The following is an 18939-nucleotide window of genomic DNA, read 5'->3' as shown; positions in this document are numbered from 1 at the left end:
TAAATTGGGGCTGTAAAAATGGGCCTCTAGAGATACTTGGCCCTCAAAATCCAATTAGAAGTCTCAAATAGGGTTTGACAACTCAATTTGTTATATGTGAGATGTGACTCTTCCTGTCCTCGGAATGTGGATAGTAATGACGAAATCATTAGTTGATCTCTATTTTTTAATAATAAAATAAAAATATTTTCAAAAACATTTACTTCATAAATAAAAGGTTGCTACTTGTTAGGTTAATTGCATGACCACACATATACAGGATTCCTCAGATTTATTCCTCTCCTAATTTTAATTTTTTTCTCAAAAAAAATCATATACGGATAGCTTGAAATTTCTTTTAAAATAAGTGAAATTGTTTTTTGCAAAAAATGTTTCTGGAACCAATCTTTAGTAAGTGAATTTTGAAAAAACACTTGATGTACTTCCGACAATAAGCACATAACTGATGTTTCTTGTAGGAAGAACTTTAAGTGCTTTTGGAATTCAGAAATTGTTTCTTAAAAACGATTGCAGTCATTTCAAAAACACTTCAAAACGAAATCTACATGAAAAACTCCAAACAAATACGATAATAGCATCCATAAATGGAAAGACTTGCCAACAAAAATATCCATTTACCTTCTAAATCCATCGACCTGAAGGAGATTGGTTTGAAATGAAGCTTTTCAAGGTTGGTGCTTCACTTTTTGTGGTCAAGGAATTTGTGCGTTACTTGCATAGGCATATTACCAGATACACAGTCGCACATTAAAGAAAAGCCGATCCCAAGCCAGCTTCTCACTTTGCGAGAATCAGAGAAAACGTCTATCGAACTCGAACGCATCCTTATGTCAGAAATAATAATACGACCAACCCTAAAAAAAAGATCTAATAGCAGGTATGCATCTTACAACATAGCCTATCCTAACACAGTTAATCCCCATATATACGATAAATCCATTACTCGAACGGATGGTCAACGAGGTGGAAGATAGAACAAATAAAAGAACGGGGTCTAGCAGAAAATTAAAAGGAAAACTAATAAAAAAAGTTTGAAAACTTTGAGTTTTAACGATAAGAACAAAATAAAAGGTACAGTGAATAGTACCACGATTGATTTTTTAGTGTAAAAATGTGGTTTTTCGTTAAAGTGAACAATACTGCAGACTTTTCGTTAAAACTCCCTAAATTAAAGACATACAACACTTGAAACTACATACTTCCCATTCTAGCTTGCTATCAAGATTCAAATCCCTACCACACTTCCCCCCGAAAGAAAATGAAACTTGGACAGAACCATTTGGCATGGTATAGAGGCACAACACAACGAATTAATTTAAAGTCTTAAGACAGTTAAACATAAAAGCCTAAAGCACAGAACCAAGCTCCAAAATCCAGCAAAACCCTAACACGTTATCTCCTAAAACCCTAATCCTAAAGCACGGAACCAAGCTCCAAAATCCAGCATAATTAACCCACTAAGCAAAAAGAAGCAAAAGGACAAAGAACCAAAAATTAAAGTCAAGAACTTTCTCATCTGTAAAATGACATTGAAAAAACAAAAGCTGGGAACTTTGAAAAAAAAGTAGATTACTGTGGAATCTGGAACCCTAAGCTGAAATGGGAAGCTCTGGAATCCTGCTTCTGTAACGGAAATGTGCTTTTGCTTTTCCTGGGCCTGTTTGGTTTTAACCAAAAACCAAAACCCAAATGGCATAGAAACAGAGAAGGCAGATGGAAGGTGGGAGAGGAACGGGGGAGGATTAAATTGAAAACCCATGTTACATATGAACAAAAGTTTAGGAAATAGGAATTGGGTTTAGTGAATTATCACTTTTCAGTGGGAAATTTGATAAATTTGAAGATATCAGAAGTACCAATTACGGAAACGAGTGAGAGGAGAGACTATGTACTGGTTTGGTACTAAGGTTCTTTTATAAAAAGTGAGTATAAAAAAAAACTGAGTTAAAAAATGTGTTTAGTAAATACTTAAAAACAGCTTATTTTCATAGTTTTGAGTGAAAAAAAAGCTGAAAACGTGAAGCAGCAAAAATGAACTTATTCTCACAGCACAGCAAAAACAGTTTTTTTTTTTAAAGCACAACAATACCAAACCAGCCATATGACTGTTTATGACGGCTGACATTGTTTTTCTTAGGTTTAATCTCTTCCCCAAACGGCAAGGGAAGGGACAGATTAGGTAAAATTAAAGTGGGGGTTTTGGTGGAGAGGGACTTAATGGGAGTGATCACATTCGTAAGTCAAATTTGATTGATCTGGGCATTCTCCTCCATAATTCTTTAGGCATTTTCTGGTACTGGTAGGTAGTCAGTCACACAGAAACTGCTCGAGTTTCAAACTCACCAAAACCAAGTTTTGTACAAAAGAAAATATATCATAGTTGATTTTTTCTTGCTAGGATGGAAAATCCTTCTTTCTTGACGCACCAGAGATTTTTGGGTTAACATGTGGACGTTATCAACCCAACTGGTTAATTTTTAACGTGTTTATGTTTAAAGTAAACATGCAAAATTGTCATTCTCTAATATAAATAGGGTCTCATACTACGAGTTTTCTGTCTGAACTTTTGAAGCAAAAAGAAAAGATTTAAGTTTGAATGTTTTATTCCTCTTTTGCTAATCTTTACTTTACGACAGAGTGGGTTCAATGAGGAAGTTTTAGTAAAACATGGGAGAGAGCCGTTGTTATTTGCCAGTGTCCAGTGGGTGAAGAACGAGCAGAATAGTTATATTATGTTGATAATTGACAGGGACATCTATTTATTCATGTGGAACGTACTTGAACGTTTGTTCGATTGTCAAACGTCTGTATTTTTGTCTGTCTCTCTAGTTTTCAATTGCTTTACCTTTATCAACATACCCTTCACTTCAAACACCCCTTATTTACTGTCCGACATAATTAAGTACGCGGAAGTGATTTCCGCACTCATTTTTCTGTCCTGCATTCCTCCCCTTTTCTTAGGATTTGGATTGAATAAGTCATAAGCGAATCAAGAGTCAGAAAAAAGGAGACAAGTGCAAAAGGAGAATATAGGAATGTGAAATTCACTACCTTCAGCAACTCGACGTGGAATGTTCTAATATGACAACAATATGAAGAATGAAACCTTAATAATTTCAAGTTTCGTAGTTTGAAGTGAACGGCAAAATGTAAATGCCGAAGGAGGTCTTCAGCTTCCAATCATCAAAATATAATACAAACAATCAAGTCTACAGAGAATATGGTTCATTGGATGCACCTGATATTTGTTCCGCTAGCAATGTGAGGACCGATATTCAGAACAGACATGCACTCACAAGCTTTCTCTAACATTTACAGTATTATCGCGTGCTTTCTACCATCAGCTCCTTCAGGAATGAGTTGTCGCTTAATTATCACGCTGAGTAGGCCAACCCCATGTCAAATAATAGTGTTGAGAGAATGACGAGGATGGATGTAAAACCATAATCCGGGGTTGATGGTCACATGGGGTGGTCACCTACCTCGATGGCTTGCAGGAGAGGAATTTCCTCTCTCACTTCCAAGATCAATATCTTCAACTTCACACCCCTCTAAACTAACAGGAATGTTGTTGACACTTGGTTCGGAGCTAGCATTGCTGCATGTGGCAAGAGGAGAGTCCATAGCACCAATTGTATTGCTTTTTGTTGGTTTCGTTCTGACGCTATACCCAGAGGAGGCTGGAACATTTGTCAGAACTGGCCGTAGATTGCCTGCCATGCTTCGCTTTATATCCTGCATAAAAAGTTTCAAAATTAAGTTAAAAACTACTTCTTACAACGAGTGCTTTGCTAGTGACGCGGATGATTATGTATCACACCAAGCATAATTTGGATAGTACTAAGTGGGTTGCAAGATCTGAATGCAGAACATTATGCATTAAGTGAAACAAAGTGCACTTGAACAACGAAAGTGATACATACCATGTGCCTCATAGCCATATCAAAGGACTTTTTAGAAAGATTTCTTCCAAAGCCTGAGCTTTCAGAGGATGAAGGCTTCCCAGCAGAACCCTTAAGAGTATTGTAATGGTCATATTGCTTAGGTGGTGCCAATCTCCTCGAGTTTACTACTCTCTCAACCATTTGTGTTCCCATAAGTACAGGGTTCACATCATCATTGTCATGGGCAGATGCTCTGCTTATGACTCGATGAGAGTTCCCACTGGCGGCGGTACTAAGATTTGAAGCCCGTGCTCTAGAAGGTGAACACGATTGCTGTCTTGGTTTTCCGTTGCAACCAGCCACAACAGAAGATGTTTTAACACTTGGCGCTCCAGGCCTATCCCTAGAGGCTGAAGCCGGCCTTTGTGGCAATGAAGTTCTTAAATTTGGCGGAGCATCATGTGAAAACCCAGGAATCTTAGAGGATTTTGAGGGCCTTGGTTTTACTGTTGGAGAACTTCCACATGATGAAACGGGAGTTTTTGAACTTGTGGGACGCAACTTTGATGCTGAAGAAGATCGACCAGGAGGGGCAGATATGGCAGATGCACTTGATGAACTTAGTTGACGGGTTGGTGTTGCTGATCTTGATGTTGACTTGGAAGTTGGTGCAGAAGGTCTGCTAGTTGGTGTAGAAGAGCGAGGGGTGGACCGAGGAGTTGAAGATCTCACTGAAGGAGCCGCAAGCTTTGCGGATGATGAGGTGGCTCGTGAATTTGGGGTGGAGGATCGTGAGGGCTTGGTTGATGAAGGTAATGTGGACCGCCCAGTTGGTGTTGTGGGCCGTCCAGTTGGAGTTGTAGACCTACGAGTAGCAGCTCCTGACCCTCTGGGTGTTGAGGGCCTTCTGTTACCAGTACTGGAAGAGTTCAGTCCAGACGGCAATGTTGGCTGCTTAGATGTTATATTGTTCCTTGAAGCAGATTCTATCTGGTTGTTTGCTAGCTGAAAGTCCCAAGTTATGGTAAACATAACAGCATAAATTTGCAAATCATGACTTCATAAGTAAAACGAAATGTCCCAAAACAAACAATAAAACACCATGTGCAGTCATAAGTTTGTAAATCGTAAGGAAGACTAAAACTATGGGAAGATTCAAGTCCAACATTACTATGACACACATACATCTCATAGAATCTACGATCAACGAGTCAAATGTACAAATGCTGCACATACATTTCATAGAATTAACAACAATGAGTCAAATATACGAATGCAGCACATACATCTCATAGAATTGAATGCTTATATGTATCTAGAAATCATTTTAACGAGTCCTTACCCGAGATTTTGGAGCGGATACACGGTCATTAGTAACCTCAGTCTGATTCGTTCTTGTTTTCTGCACTTCCATATCCAAGGACGGAAAAAGTGGAGTAGCCGGTGGAGTAAGAAGCCTGTACATAGAAAAGATCACCGATAAACGATAGCAGAACAACTCCGGAGTCCAGACCAAAGCACAGAGATTAGAGTGATAACTATAACTATAAGTCTACAAAATTGAACAAGAATTTCTACGTGAAGGCTCAAATCAAATTTTCTTGAAAACAACCCTTAGAAACAGAACAGCCCCCGATTTTTGGGACACCTCAGCAGAATGTTTTGGAAATCAGATCCCATCTCATTAGTCCTAGGATAATTAATCCCATCCAATTTAGCAACCGAGCAATTATCTTCATCAATTCAACAAGTTACCATAATCGGAGGCTTGAACTTTGATTAGTCCTAGGAAAATTTAATCCCACCAAAAAATAAGCATAAAATCAAAGACTTAAACTTTAACACTAATTTACTCACCAATCGTAATCAGACTTCTCATTCTCCGAATTCAAAAACTCATCCACCCGGCTCTTCCGCGGCGGCGCCCCAACAGTCCTAGAAACCGCCGCGCCTCCGCGGTTATCAGATTCTGCACAAACAAACGCAAACACCATCAAAACCAACAGACAAAGACCGAAACTTTAAACCACCAACAAGAAACCCAAAAGGCCGTCGTACCCGGAGGAGCAGCGGCGGCAATAGCGTCGAGCTCATCGGCGTTCTTGCTCGGAGGAAGAAGAAGAAAGCCGGTACTTTTCTCCTTGTCGCGCCTCCGCATCTCGAGAAACAAAGCGAGCTCTTCGTCTCTGTCGTTCGCGTTCACCACCTTCCCGAAGCTCCGTTCTCGCGCCCTCGACTCCAATGTAACTTCCATGGTTGTCTCTGCAGCTCAGCAAACACAGAGGCAGCTGCGAGGAGAGAGAGAGAGGGAGGAGCGGAGTTTTTTGGTAGCGGAAATTTTCAGGTGCTGTTTTTTCTTGGCAGTTCTCTCTCCTCTCTCTCTGTTTTGCAAGCATTCAGAAATTTGAATACGAAAACGAAGCATTGGGAAATTAATATTTTATTTATGGGCTAAGAGGTGGCGATAATTACGACTCTGCCATTGTATTTGTTCTTGCGAGACGTGGCCTAAGTCATCTTCCTCATCAACTGTAGACATGTGAAGATAAAGCTGGACTGAATTGGATACATGTATGCGTGATGCATGTGAACTATGAAGTTTCATGTAAAGTTTGGGACTTGGAACAAAATCGATTTTTGGTTTAGTGAAAACTTAGAACTTCTTCGATAAGATTTTGCAGGAGAAGATTGAGATTTGAATGCTTGACTTCAAGTGCAGAGTAAACGCTCTTAATTACTTTATATATAAGTATCTTATCTAGAATGGTAATCAAAGTTTAGCATCTTAGAAGCTCTTGGGATTGGATTAAAAGACGAGAGAGAAATAAGTTACTGGTTCACTTCCCTCCAAATATATCAAAAACAAAAGCGTAGCTTGTTAGATTGTTAAATTTCAATATGTCACAAGGAAAATCTCTTAATAAGATTTTTATATTGCTTGTAACTAGACTATTAGTTTTAGTATGTTGCAAAATATGTTCAAGATTGTGAATACATATTACATTTGATCACTCTAATTACATAAAATGTATTGTTGAGAGATGTCACAGTCTGACAACATAATATGTTAAACTGTGTGATAAAAGAATACTTTGCTCCTTTGTCATGTTTGCATGTGAACATGTCAACTATGACCTCAACTATATCGAGATTTTGTGGTCAAACATAAGATAAAAACAATCGAAACTCGTCAATCAATGGATAACCCCTATAACTTTGACGATCAATGAATTGTTTTTTTTTATAATAACAACTACCTACACTTGCGTTAATAATACACTTTCCAAACTAATCAAGAAACTTAACATTAAATACTTGATTACTTGCAATACAAGAAATCTTATAATTAATAGGTCACCTCCTCAATTCCTAAAAATACTATTCTACCCCCATCTTCTATGCAGTTGATTGAATGTACAAGTACAAGAAGCTCCAAAACTGTTCAAAGATGATCACATTTCAAGCAAATGACGAAATCAGTGACAATTTCGTAATTAAGTGCTCAGGCAAACCCATTTTCCAAACGAGATATAAAATTCGGGAGTAACATTCCCATTACGTAATGGCACATGGTGGAAGCCGCGAGCCTTTGACCGACGACATGTCGTATTAAAACGCCGAGGAATTTAATTCGAACTTTCTTGTTCAAAAGATGCTCGGATTTAAACGTGGGTTGTTGGATTCCTTTCCTCGAGATGACCTACTCCACATCGGACGGCTGTTGCTGGTTGGCAGAATTATAAGGAGCTTGTGTTCATGGGTCCCACCTCGAGAATCGTGTGGTTTAAATTTTGATATGTCTTAACAATAAAAAAATTTCCAATATGTCATTAAATGTCATAATACAAAAGGTTTGATATTTAAAAAAAAATATATTTCAATCACTTATATTAAAATACTTTGTTGACCAGATCATATTTGTAGCACACTAATAATTGGAGGCGGATTGTTTGCCCTCCTGTTTGGTGTCCTTCGCATCCCCTCTTATTTTATAAGGTCACAATTAAGTCACGTCAATATAAAATATTTTATGCGGTCACTTTTATATTCCTATTGATTTTTATCTTATTATCTTTATAAAAAAAATTAATATAAAATATTACCGTAATTTAATCGTAACCACATAAATAGTAAAAGATGGGAAGAGCATTCAAACTGGAGGTCAGACAATCTCCCTCCCTAATAATTTCTCCTCAATATGCAGTTCGTGGGTCCGGATGAGATTGCAGATTGCTGTGATTGGTCACAAAGCCCAACCTGAAATGACTCTTATTTTTATTCAGCTCAAAAGTTTTTTAATTAATTTCTTTATCAATCTACACTTTTAGGCTCTGTAGTTTAAGAAAAATTTCACTTTAGATCACGTGATTCAATTTTTAAAATTTTTGGACATAAAGTTTGTACTTTTGTAATTTGATTTAACTTGCTAACTCATTAGATTTGAGAATGAAATTTCGCGTAGCAGTATATGCATGTTTCATATGTTGACTTTTTATAGTATTGTGTGTTTTAAATCAATTTGAAAAATTAAGAATTTTGAACGTTTAAACTAGATTTTCAAGATTCTTGACAAAATATTAATCGTTGTGGTTAGGTTAAATGTTACTGATACTCACACATGTGCTGTCATGTCAAATTTCAGTTCTTAATTTTAACGAAGGTAGCAATTGAATCAACAAACTATAATATACCAAATTAAATAAGTAAGAAAACTACAAAATTAAGATTTGCCTAAAATCAGAAAAACAAGACAATGCATTTCTTACCATCAAACTCCAAACAAAAAATCAACCTTCCATTTTCAATCCTCTACAGTGTAATTCGGGAATCAATATCCATACATTCATTTTTACAAATCAAACATAGTTTGCGTGTAAGTTTCGAGAGTAAAATGGAATATGACAACATTTTGGGTGAGGATAGAAATACATGTGTTGTGTTACTTGTGGTGTTTTTTTAAGAGATTTTTTTAGTGTTTTCGGAAAAATGACCAAATACATCAAGGTTGGTTTGGTGCTGTTGTGCTTTGAAAAAAAACTGCTTCTGCTGTGCTGTGAGAATAAGCAGTTGTGAAATAAACCTGCTGAGTGTTTGGTAAACTTTTTTGTAAAAGTGCTTTTGGAAAAAGAAAAAAAACAGTATTATAGTGTTTGATAAACTTTTATGTAAAACAGTTGTGGCTGTGGAATGATAAAAAATGATATAATACTAGATGTGCCATTAATTAAAAAAAAAAAAAAACTTTTTCTCTGTCCTTTCTTCCCCCAATTTCCTAACCGTAAACGCCGATCCAATCTTACTCAACAAAATCAAAATTGATATATAAAAAAGCTTTCCCTCAACCCCCAATTCTGGTTCCGCGAAGAAGATTAAGGGCCTGGAATTTCTGTCAAATTAAGGCCATTTCACCAGTCTCCCGATTGTGCGAACACAACGACGAGTCGTCGAAGCTGGTGCAGCCACAGCCTCTGTCTCTGTGGTCGTGGCATTCAGGTAAAGAAGCCAACCGACAACGAGGCACAGGAGATGATCCTGATCGTTGACGACGATTCCACGGCGGCCGCGCTATGGAGTTGCTGGGGTCGGGTCGCGACTGGTCCAACTTGTTGATTTGTTTTCGAATTTTGGTTTTCACTGCTTAATTATGTTGAATTAAGTAGATCACTAAGTGGATATCTGAGGTTGATCAATCTCTGGTGAGGTCGAGGCATTTGAGGTTGGGGAGCTCGGGGAGGGTGGCGGGAGGGCGCCGGTGAGAGGACTTGGCAAGCACGAGAAAGGGGAGGGTAGGATTGGAAGATTGAAAAGTTCATTAGCTTTGTTATTATTCACCCGCCTCTTAAAAAAAGCTGATTTTGAGAAGCAGCATTTTGCCAAATACAGCTTAAAATGACAGTGACTTTGAAAGCAAAGTTACCAAACGCAAATTTTGCTCCAATTTTTTTTCATCCCTACTTTTTTTTTTTAAGCACCTCAATGTCAAATCAGGGCCAAGTGTCATAATGCAACTAGTTGAAATTTTTTTTCAAATATTTAACCGCTTATATAATGATACTTGTATACTAAACCGTGCTCTTATCATATTGAAAAACTTATTGTATTTTTTGGGTTGGAAGTAAGTGAGACGACACTGAAAAACTTCTTGTATTTTTTGGGTTGGAAGTAAGTGAGACGTGCATGGCATGTTGCATGCTCAATCCTCAATGCGTTTGAGCCCCATGCTTCTCTCATGTGTTATTTGTTGTGGGTAAGGGGCACGTGGCTGTCGCATCGAGTGTAGAATTTTTGGTCATGGTCGGAGCAATCAGTGCCTAAGACAATGATGTTTTTACACCATCAGGTCCTGTCTCGTCCCGAGACCATATAAAGCATTTGTAGCTGCAGAATAAGAACAATAATTGCAAGTGGTCGGCATCACCACATTATTGCAAGGGAGATGTTAATCACATTCTCAATTCGACATTTTTGTTCTGCTTTTTTGATTCTTTTTTATTTTGGTTCTCTTCTTGTTTTGTAATGATTGAAAATGACTTGAACAATAAACATTTTAGGTCGTCCTTTAAAGATCGACTTTGCAAAATACTTATCAAATCAATCAACTTTTAACCATTCAATTAATTTTGTTAAAATTTCAATATTTAATTGTTTGATTGAAGAACATGATTCATCTAATCATTGAATCATAGTTAGATGACTAAAGAATTTCGGAATTGGTACAACGACCTAGAAAATAGAGGGTTCGAATCATCATGCAATATTTATGTCCATTTTTATATGTCACTAAAAGTTGACGTAATTCAAGTGCTTAAGAGCATTTAGCTTTGACCTCGAGGTTATTCGTTTGATTCCCTCCTCTCGCAATATCGCTGGAGAATAACTCTCACAGAATTAGATTCATGAATGAATAATGAGCACAGGAAGAATGCAATTTTCTGATAGGCAACTTTTTAACTAGAAGCAACAGTTCATAGGAAGGTGAATCTCGAACACAGTTGATTAGCCGAACAGGTTCTTTTCTAACCAGAAAAACAAAATGATCCGTTTAATTAGACTTGCTCGGACTAAACAAAGTCATCCGTTTCAACTCTTCCATGATATTACCTTCGACAGTCGAATACTCCTAGGAGTTTCAGAAGGTTGGAACTTTGTCGGAAGAACTGTAACGCTGTCAGTTGGTTCTTTAGGGAAGGTGTCTAGCAACTCAATTTGTCATGGACTAACCACTGCTCCAACAACTCTCAACCTGAAGAGGCATTGCATCTGTATCAACTTTAATAGCCCTGAAACACTAGGAGTCTCCACTACAAATTGGATATGGATATATGGGGAGATGGAGAATGGCGTTCATGAAAAAACCCCAATAGCCATCACATGGTGGAGAAGAAGGGCAAGGTCGCGAGGAGTCTGATCATGTAGAACATTGTTCGTTTCACTCCAAAGATACCAGCAGATGAATGGAAACCGACAAAGCTCCTTCCATGACAAGACACGCCGCAGCTGCTTCAATAAATCCATACCAGCGCTGCAACACCTTTGGGAACTGCATCAGGAAAAGCCGTCGTCTCCTACTTGTCGAAACCATACTGCATGCACCAATGCTTCAGAACTCACCCAACATCTGAAGCATGAAGCTGAGTTCCCTACCCAGTTCTTGGGTACGGAATGCAGAAATGCATGTCATAAACAAAATAGTCAAATCTGGCACATATCTCGACATGAAGTTTCAACAAGACCATTTGTTCCTTGGAACTTCCCATTAACAAGAGTATCATACGTATCGTCATCTGGTACAAGGCCTTTGTCAAGCATCTCATCATGCAACCTAAAAGCCTCTTGCAAATGCCCCTCCTTAAAGTACCCAGCAATCAAAGTATTATAAATATGAACACTAGGAGTCATTCCCTAATATTCATGTCTTCCAAGTTCTTGCGTGCATTCTCTAGCTGTCCTTTGTTACGAAGGGCATTTATCAGAACTGTATATGTTCTTTTATCAGGTACAATTCCCTTCTGAAGCATCTCTGAGTAGAGATCTATAGCAGATTATAACTCTCCCTCTCATCAATTAATGTAGTGTATGCTTTCAAATCACAAGGAATAGCTTCTCTAATCATCCTGTTGTGCCAGTCAAGAGCCGCTTCCATGTTATTTAAACTCCGGAAGCCAGATATCATGCCTACTGTAAACAGCTACATTTGGAGATAAACCAACTTGAAGGAGTTCTAAGAAAAGTTCACCCGCAGTTCCCATGTCTCGTCTTTTACAAAACCCATCAATTAGAGCACAATATGCAGTAACATCCAGTTCAATGCCCTTGTTTTTCATCTCATTCCACATTTTCACAGCCATATCAATTTGATTGCTTTTGCAAAACCCATTAATAATGCTGGTGTACGTGACAACATTAGGAGAGACTCCACCTTCACACATTTCTCTGTATACAGCCAGTGCAGGATTAATGTCACCCTCCTTGGTATACCCATTGATAATGCTATTGTAACTAATACATCCCGGAATAAAACCCCTCCCAACAATTTTCTTTAGCATGTCACTTGCCTCGGATGTACGACCAGCTTTGCACAAGCCATCAATGACAACGCCAACTGTGAAGCCTGTGGGAGAAATCTTGGCAGCCACCATATCATCAAAGACATCAAAGGCATGCTCTACATCACCGTTCTTGAAGTAGCCGTTTATCAAGATATAATAAGTCACATAATTTGGTTTCAAACCCCTTTTAAGCATCTCCACAAATACACTGCGTGCATGCTCCATATTCCCTATTCTGCAATAGCCATGTATCTTGCTATTGTAGGATACTACATTTGGTACCACACCTTTACACATCATTTTATCCCATAAACTACAAGCTTCACTTACTTTACCGTTCCCATAAAGCCTTGATAATATATTATTATATGAGAAAACATTAGCAACACCACACTCAACGGCCTCATCAAACAAGTTAGACACATTTTCAAACGACCGATATTTCAAAAATCCTCGTATCAAATAATTTACAATGTAGACATCAGGCAAAATATCCATGTCTTTCATTTGCCTGTAAAACTCATAAGCCTTTTCCATGTTCCCATTCTTACAGCAGTATTCTACAAGAATTGCATACGTAACCCTGTTTGGAGTAAGTCCATCCTCTATAATCATACTGAACAAATCCAAGGCACTCTCCAAATTCCCTTGCACACAATAACCCTTCATCAAGCTTGTAGCAACAACCAAATTAACTGGGTACCCACAACTTACCATACCATCCTTAATCCTTATGGCTTCAACCATATTCCTCTGCTTCACACAAGCCGTGATGACACTACTAAACGTGACAACAGAAGGAACCCAGCCCATTCTCTCATTTCATTCAACAACTCCAAAGCCAAACACGAATTGGGTTTCTTACAAAAAGCCTCAATAGCAACACTATAGGATGCTGCATCAAGTTCTACCCCTCTTGCCCTCGCCTGTCTAAAGTACTCCTCCTCGTCATCTGGCTTCCCCTGCTTCAAACAACCATGCATCACCACGCGTAGAGTGACACGATCACCTCCAATTCCTCTCAAAGCCTTTTACCATACACCTCTTGTGCTTCCCCAAACATATTTCTCCTAACCAATTCTGTTAAAAGAATATTCACATATGTAACGCAAGGATACATCTCAAGCTCTAGCGTTCTAGTAAAGCAATCAATGGCACATTCGATTCGATTGGCTCTAACATAACTGTTCAATAAATAGCCAAAAACCTGAGATTCTCGTTCAAAATCAAACATTTTGGCGCAGTCCACCAAGTGATCGACAAAGACTCCTGGAGCCGGGCCCGAATCGCCGGAAACGTACTGGTTAAGCAACATCTTAGCACGCCCATGAGTCTTCGGAGTGCCCATCAAAATGTGAAGCAACACACAAACGGCATCGACACCTCTGACAAAACATCGCTCCTTCTCAGCCCATTTGAAGTAATTTACTGCCGAGTTTGGCTTGCTTTTGTGGCTAAGAAGAGTACTGATCACACTGGTTTGTGTTAATTCCGAGTCTTCTGAAATCGGGGCGGCGAACTCGCCATGATTGGGGTCTGATGCAACTGGGTTTTCGTGAAATTCGATTTCTGATGTGGGTTTCTCAGGAAAATCAGATTCTGATGTGATTTTCTCGTTAAATCTGTGCTTGGATCGGAATTCCTGGAAAATAGCGGCGATTCTGAATGGGGTTTTGGAAATTGGGGTTGTGAGGTAAGGAATTTAGGGTTTAAGAAAGGAAGGCGACGTAGTGCAGGGAGTGGTGAGGAATTGAGAGACTTCTTTGTTTTGGGGTTTTTGCTGCTGAAGAAGAAATAGCAGAAACCCTAATGGAGATCAAAGGCTTCGGCTTGGTGGCGGGAGTGATGAAGTGAGGAAGGGGATGACAACAGAGGCTGTGGCGCGAGCTTTGGCCATTTTACGGTTTTACCCCTTTGAGATAAAATTCAAATCCCCAAATACATATTAAGGATATTAATTGTTTGATAGGCAAATCAGAAAATGGCGCTTAACAAAAAAATACCACATAATCATTTATTCATACACAAGTGAAATGTTACGTTTGATTTTCGTAGATGGTGAGTTTTATACCACCTAATTCTGGTGACTAAGTTATATGACTTAAAAATACTGAAACACTATTATATTCTATAGAAAAAGATATAAACTTGATGTCAAAACGTCAAACTGACTTGACCTACTTATTTAAGTCACATTTGCACCGCTTCTCGACTCATCTACTTTTTTTACTAAATAATGTGAGTGGTCGTTCTTATCCAACGTCTTTAAATTCATTTTTAAAAAGGTTTGTAATTGAAGTGGTTAAAAGTATCTACTTTTAAACCTATTTGTTTCTTCCATTAAAACAAATATTGGGAGGAGAAAATCAACCGCATAACCTCGAGAATGCAAACGCAAGTGCTCTAAACTACTTTTGGTACAATACTCTTTTCATTATTTTAAATTTGCTACCGCTGAGAGTATAGTTTAGTTTTTCTAAGCATACCTTCATAGGCACTGCGGAAGTCAAGAATCAAGGAACCAGACCTTTGTAAGTTCAAAGGTCTCATCAAAACCTCAATCCATGATGCCAAAAAGACGAGATTTTGCCCTATCATCTGGAACATATCCCCGTACAAGTGTCTCACTTATCATGTGACCGTATAACATGTCTGTATATTTCCAATGAACCTAAAAGAGCGATAGCAAACCAAATGTACGCTAGTACTTTTTTTGAAGAACTTGATTAGCAAATGTATTGGTCTTCAATAATGACCATGTTCTAAATCAATTAGCAAAAGCCTACTCAACAAAGAAAATAGATTGCAAAGAATTTACATTGAAACTAATAGTGCAGTTTCCTGAATGGATGGGAAATCAAGCCTCATCATCCGCCAATCTGAGCTTCGAGAGCAATTGAGTAGTCGCTTCCATCAGGACCGAGAATCTGGAATCTGCTCAAGAACACAGAAAATCACTCTAAATGCTTTTAATGCAGCAATCACGGACGTCAATTTGGTTTTACCTCTCAAGGATGCACTTTCCTTCCTTGTACTTCTGGGATTTCTCATGCGCCGCCTCCTGAAATCGATAACCAAAATAAAACTCTCATTCAGCTGTCACTTTGATGCAAGTACTGCAAATACCGAAAACAAATAAAGCATCGTTTTGAAGAAAAGATATCCTTACATATTTCAATCCCACATTTGATCCACATGAAACACAAAATATGTCAGCAACGGTATACAATCCTGTTATCATGATCCGCTCTTCTTTCTCTCCAAGTGTGACATTCACGCTGCCATACATTGGGAAAGCGAAAGGTTAATTCAGCATTCATATGTGTAAGTTGCATTTGATGGGAGTTATGAATAAGCCTTCTTCATAGGATTCAAGTGAACGAAAATGCGTTTGAGACAAATGCATTAATTAGTGAAATTTGGGAGAACAATACTCCAAAATACATTTGCTATGCTGTCACTGATTTCATTAATTCTCTTTCTTTTGCCATCCTCAAAGTTAAGCTTTCAAAATTCATCAACCGGAATGAATCCTCTGGCCTATATCATATCGGGGGACAAGAAACAATACATGGCCAAGTTTTTTGTGGCAAGTGAGACCAATATAAACTCAAATGCTCATAACCCTAAAACTGATATACAAGCATCCCTAGCTATGACTGAATCTATTCAAATTTTCAACCGTAAAATAGTATTACACTTACACTTTATCGAAAAGATAAGCCTTCCCATACCTGGAGTGAAAAGACTGGAACAAAAACAAAAGCAAATCAAGGGGTTAGAATGTCACTAATCAATCCTGATATCAAACATACACCATACTGCATTGCTTTAGTTTCCATATGATCAACGTTCAAACTAAGATCCCACATCGTCCAAGGGTGAGGATCCTGTAAGCCTTATATATATATTCTCATCTCTTCCTAGCATGAGACTTTTTGGGAGCTCACTGGCTTCGGGTTCCGTAGGAACTCTGAAAGTTAAGCAAGTTCGCGCGAGAGCAATCATAAGCAAGTTCGCGCGAGAGCAATCCTAGGATGGGTGACCCACTGGAAAGTTCTCGTCTGAGTTCCTAGAAACAAAATCGTGAGGACGTGGGCGGGGCCCAAAGCGGACAATATCAGGGCCCAAAGCGGACCCGGAATGTGGTGGGGCCCCGGGCCGGGATGTGACAGTAACACAAACAACCACGACAACATTTTGGCCTCGAATTAGAGTAGAGAACAGAGACGCAAGTTCGTGTCTAATCTTCCAGCCAAAATTTAACAATTAAACCAGGAAAGTGTAAAATAGATATCTTGGACCTAATCTTAGCAGGAATTGAAGACCTAATTCTTCTCCAGCAAGTAAAGCCACAATCTGTGTTCCTAGAATTGCATAATTAAACCCGGAATATCATCATAGAGGGTTACAGATAAAGGTTCAAAATCTTGAGCATTTTGCATATCCGTTCATCAAACGCGCAAGCCATTTCACATGAAGCCAAAGCTGATTGTGATGAGCCATAAACAGAATTAGGAAACGAAAGCCTGCACCATGAATAAAAGAAGGAACCCAGAAACAACCCAATGTTTGAGTTTCCAATCTCAACCAGTTTGAACATGAACCATCACATTGCGCTACGGTATAAAGGTATCACAACTCCTCAATATCACAAACAAAACTCTGTAAACAAAACCTAAACCAACAATTTACGCATCACAACTCCTCAATATCTAATGATTAGACCCCCTATCACTTATTGGAATTTAGCTTGACAAGCCCACACAAACTAAATTCTTACGTCTACCAACGATAAATCTCTCATCGAAAAATCGCCACACATTTACATATCACAGAGTTCTTGAATGTCCAGGTAGCGTGCACTATGCAAATAAACTGTCAAAATTCATAACAAACAGAATTACGGGGAAGGCGATTTCGGACCTTAGAGATTACGTCGTCGACAAGAGCGAGATGGGTTCTGCAGTGCTTGCAGCTATACATGTCTTCCTCGAGAGTGATCACAAACAGCCTTCCCATTTCGCACATACAATTAAACTTTCTTAATTCTTGATTTTCTTTTCCCTACAAAAACACAAAGATCGACCGCCATGTTAGAAATTCAAGCATTCCAAAAGAAACCCAGAAATTATCTTGACGAAAACTTGAGAAAAATCAACGTGATTAAAACCTGAAAATTCCAAGAAAAAAATTACGAAAAAAAATGAAATGTTACACAATGCAGGAGTGCATTTCCTATAACTGTGTGATATGAAGAATAAGAACAGAACGGCGACGTACAATTGGGATATAGTGTGATCTTTCCCGGTAGTTACAGAGGGAGCTGAACAGAAATAAGAGCTGTCATGGAGAATTGAGAAGAAGTGCAGAGAAAGTGCTTTTCCGAGTGCAAATATACAATCGGACCAAAGGTACCTTAACACCCTCTATTTCCTTTTTCCTTCTCTTTTATCTTTTTGAAGTGAAATATTTTGTCTTTAAATTATAAAAATGTAATATTTTTAGTATAAAATTATAATAAATCTGATAACATTTAAGGGAAAAAATGTAGATTTTAAAGAAAAGATTAATACCAAAAAAATCTCTCTGTGTTGTGGTACGTTGTATGTCTTTGTCGTGCAAATTTTATTTTTATAAGCTTTGCGCGATGTACTTATTTTCATCGCGGAAGCTATTAAATGTAGTAATGGTAGTCTCTGATTCCTCATTAGGGTAAGCAAAATGAGTGGAAACGTTAGTATCCTTCTTTGAAATTGATGTACTACATCTAGAGACTGTTAATTAATAATATTTGCATCACTATCGAATGATGTTCTTAATTCCCAACATGACAACTTAAACGTTAAATTCTTTAAGAAGATTTTTTTTTTTAAATTTCTCTAAGGCCTAAACGGATAAATGATTTTTGTGGTGATATAGTATTCCAAAGTTAGGCCTGTGGAGAAAAAAATTAGGAATCAAACACTCATGGTGAAGTCCATTAGGATTCATGCCCCAACTGACTTTACTACATGAGTTTAATTCCTAAATTTTCCAAACTAAAGACTATCTTCCGAATACATTATCAGTTATCACCTCAAAAACCGTTTATTCCATTAAGCCTTTCTTTAATTGTATGAACCAATGACTCCCCAAATTACAAGAAATTGTATTTTAATATTATTTTTACACGCGTGATATTTGATTCTAAACTGTAAAAAGAGGAGGGAAGAGAGATTCATACTCAACTTTTTTTTTTTTTTTTTTTTTTATTTTGAATAAAAAACGATATAATTTATAGTAAGGAGAAATGATAGACTTAACCTCACAATGAGTTAGCAATAATATGGTTCAAATTCGTCTTTGACATTATTCAAACTCAACTATTGAGAGTGCAATCTCCACGCTGATGTGACTACGTCCACATGCGTTTCGTTATAATATTTTACAAATAAAAAAGTTTTGCACAGTAGCTTTCAGAAGAAAAAAAAAATTCCCTCTACTATTTTTGGGAAAAAGAAAGA

At 38.0% G+C, this 18939-nt stretch overlaps 2 protein-coding genes and 1 pseudogene across 2 annotated transcripts; all 3 read right to left on the bottom strand.

Annotated features, from left to right (window-relative positions):
- Positions 1–3028: 3028 nt before the first annotated feature.
- LOC137745186 (endochitinase A-like) lies at positions 3029–6321 on the bottom strand. The gene is made up of 5 exons (XM_068485092.1): positions 5943–6321; positions 5742–5853; positions 5227–5341; positions 3924–4889; positions 3029–3735 (listed from the first exon to the last, which is right to left on the bottom strand). Exons 1-5 carry the CDS (start codon positions 6136–6138, stop codon positions 3475–3477), a joined length of 1650 nt encoding a protein of 549 aa, XP_068341193.1. The 5' UTR covers positions 6139–6321; the 3' UTR covers positions 3029–3474.
- Positions 6322–10856: 4535 nt separating this feature from the next.
- Positions 10857–14330, bottom strand: LOC137744269 (pentatricopeptide repeat-containing protein At3g54980, mitochondrial-like; annotated as a pseudogene).
- Positions 14331–15120: 790 nt separating this feature from the next.
- LOC137746063 (protein yippee-like) lies at positions 15121–17848 on the bottom strand. Its single transcript, XM_068486120.1, has 6 exons — positions 17717–17848; positions 17360–17500; positions 16138–16181; positions 15603–15711; positions 15439–15494; positions 15121–15367 (listed from the first exon to the last, which is right to left on the bottom strand). Exons 2-6 carry the CDS (start codon positions 17462–17464, stop codon positions 15301–15303), a joined length of 381 nt encoding a protein of 126 aa, XP_068342221.1. The 5' UTR covers positions 17465–17500; positions 17717–17848; the 3' UTR covers positions 15121–15300.
- Between the last annotated feature and the right edge of the window lie 1091 nt (positions 17849–18939).

Source organism: Pyrus communis, chromosome 9 (genome assembly GCF_963583255.1).
Source record: "Pyrus communis chromosome 9, drPyrComm1.1, whole genome shotgun sequence".
In the NCBI taxonomy this organism is placed as follows: domain Eukaryota; kingdom Viridiplantae; phylum Streptophyta; class Magnoliopsida; order Rosales; family Rosaceae; genus Pyrus; species Pyrus communis.
This window is presented reverse-complemented; position numbering and strand designations above follow the sequence as displayed.

What these genes read in the sequence shown, in the direction of transcription:
- LOC137745186 (XM_068485092.1), bottom strand. Translation starts at nt 6,138, where the DNA reads ATGGAAGTTACATTGGAGTCGAGGGCGCGAGAACGGAGCTTCGGGAAG. An exon ending in GAGAAGTCTGATTACGATTG is followed by an intron (nt 5,342 to 5,741) that starts GTGAGTAAATTA and finishes TTCTATGTACAG; the next exon opens with GCTTCTTACTCCACCGGCTA. An exon ending in ATATGGCTATGAGGCACATG is followed by an intron (nt 3,736 to 3,923) that starts GTATGTATCACT and finishes CTTTTTATGCAG; the next exon opens with GATATAAAGCGAAGCATGGC.
- LOC137746063 (XM_068486120.1), bottom strand. Translation starts at nt 17,464, where the DNA reads ATGTGCGAAATGGGAAGGCTGTTTGTGATCACTCTCGAGGAAGACATG. An exon ending in GCTTATCTTTTCGATAAAGT is followed by an intron (nt 15,712 to 16,137) that starts GTAAGTGTAATA and finishes AATGTATGGCAG; the next exon opens with CGTGAATGTCACACTTGGAG. An exon ending in CAAATGTGGGATTGAAATAT is followed by an intron (nt 15,495 to 15,602) that starts GTAAGGATATCT and finishes TATCGATTTCAG; the next exon opens with GAGGCGGCGCATGAGAAATC.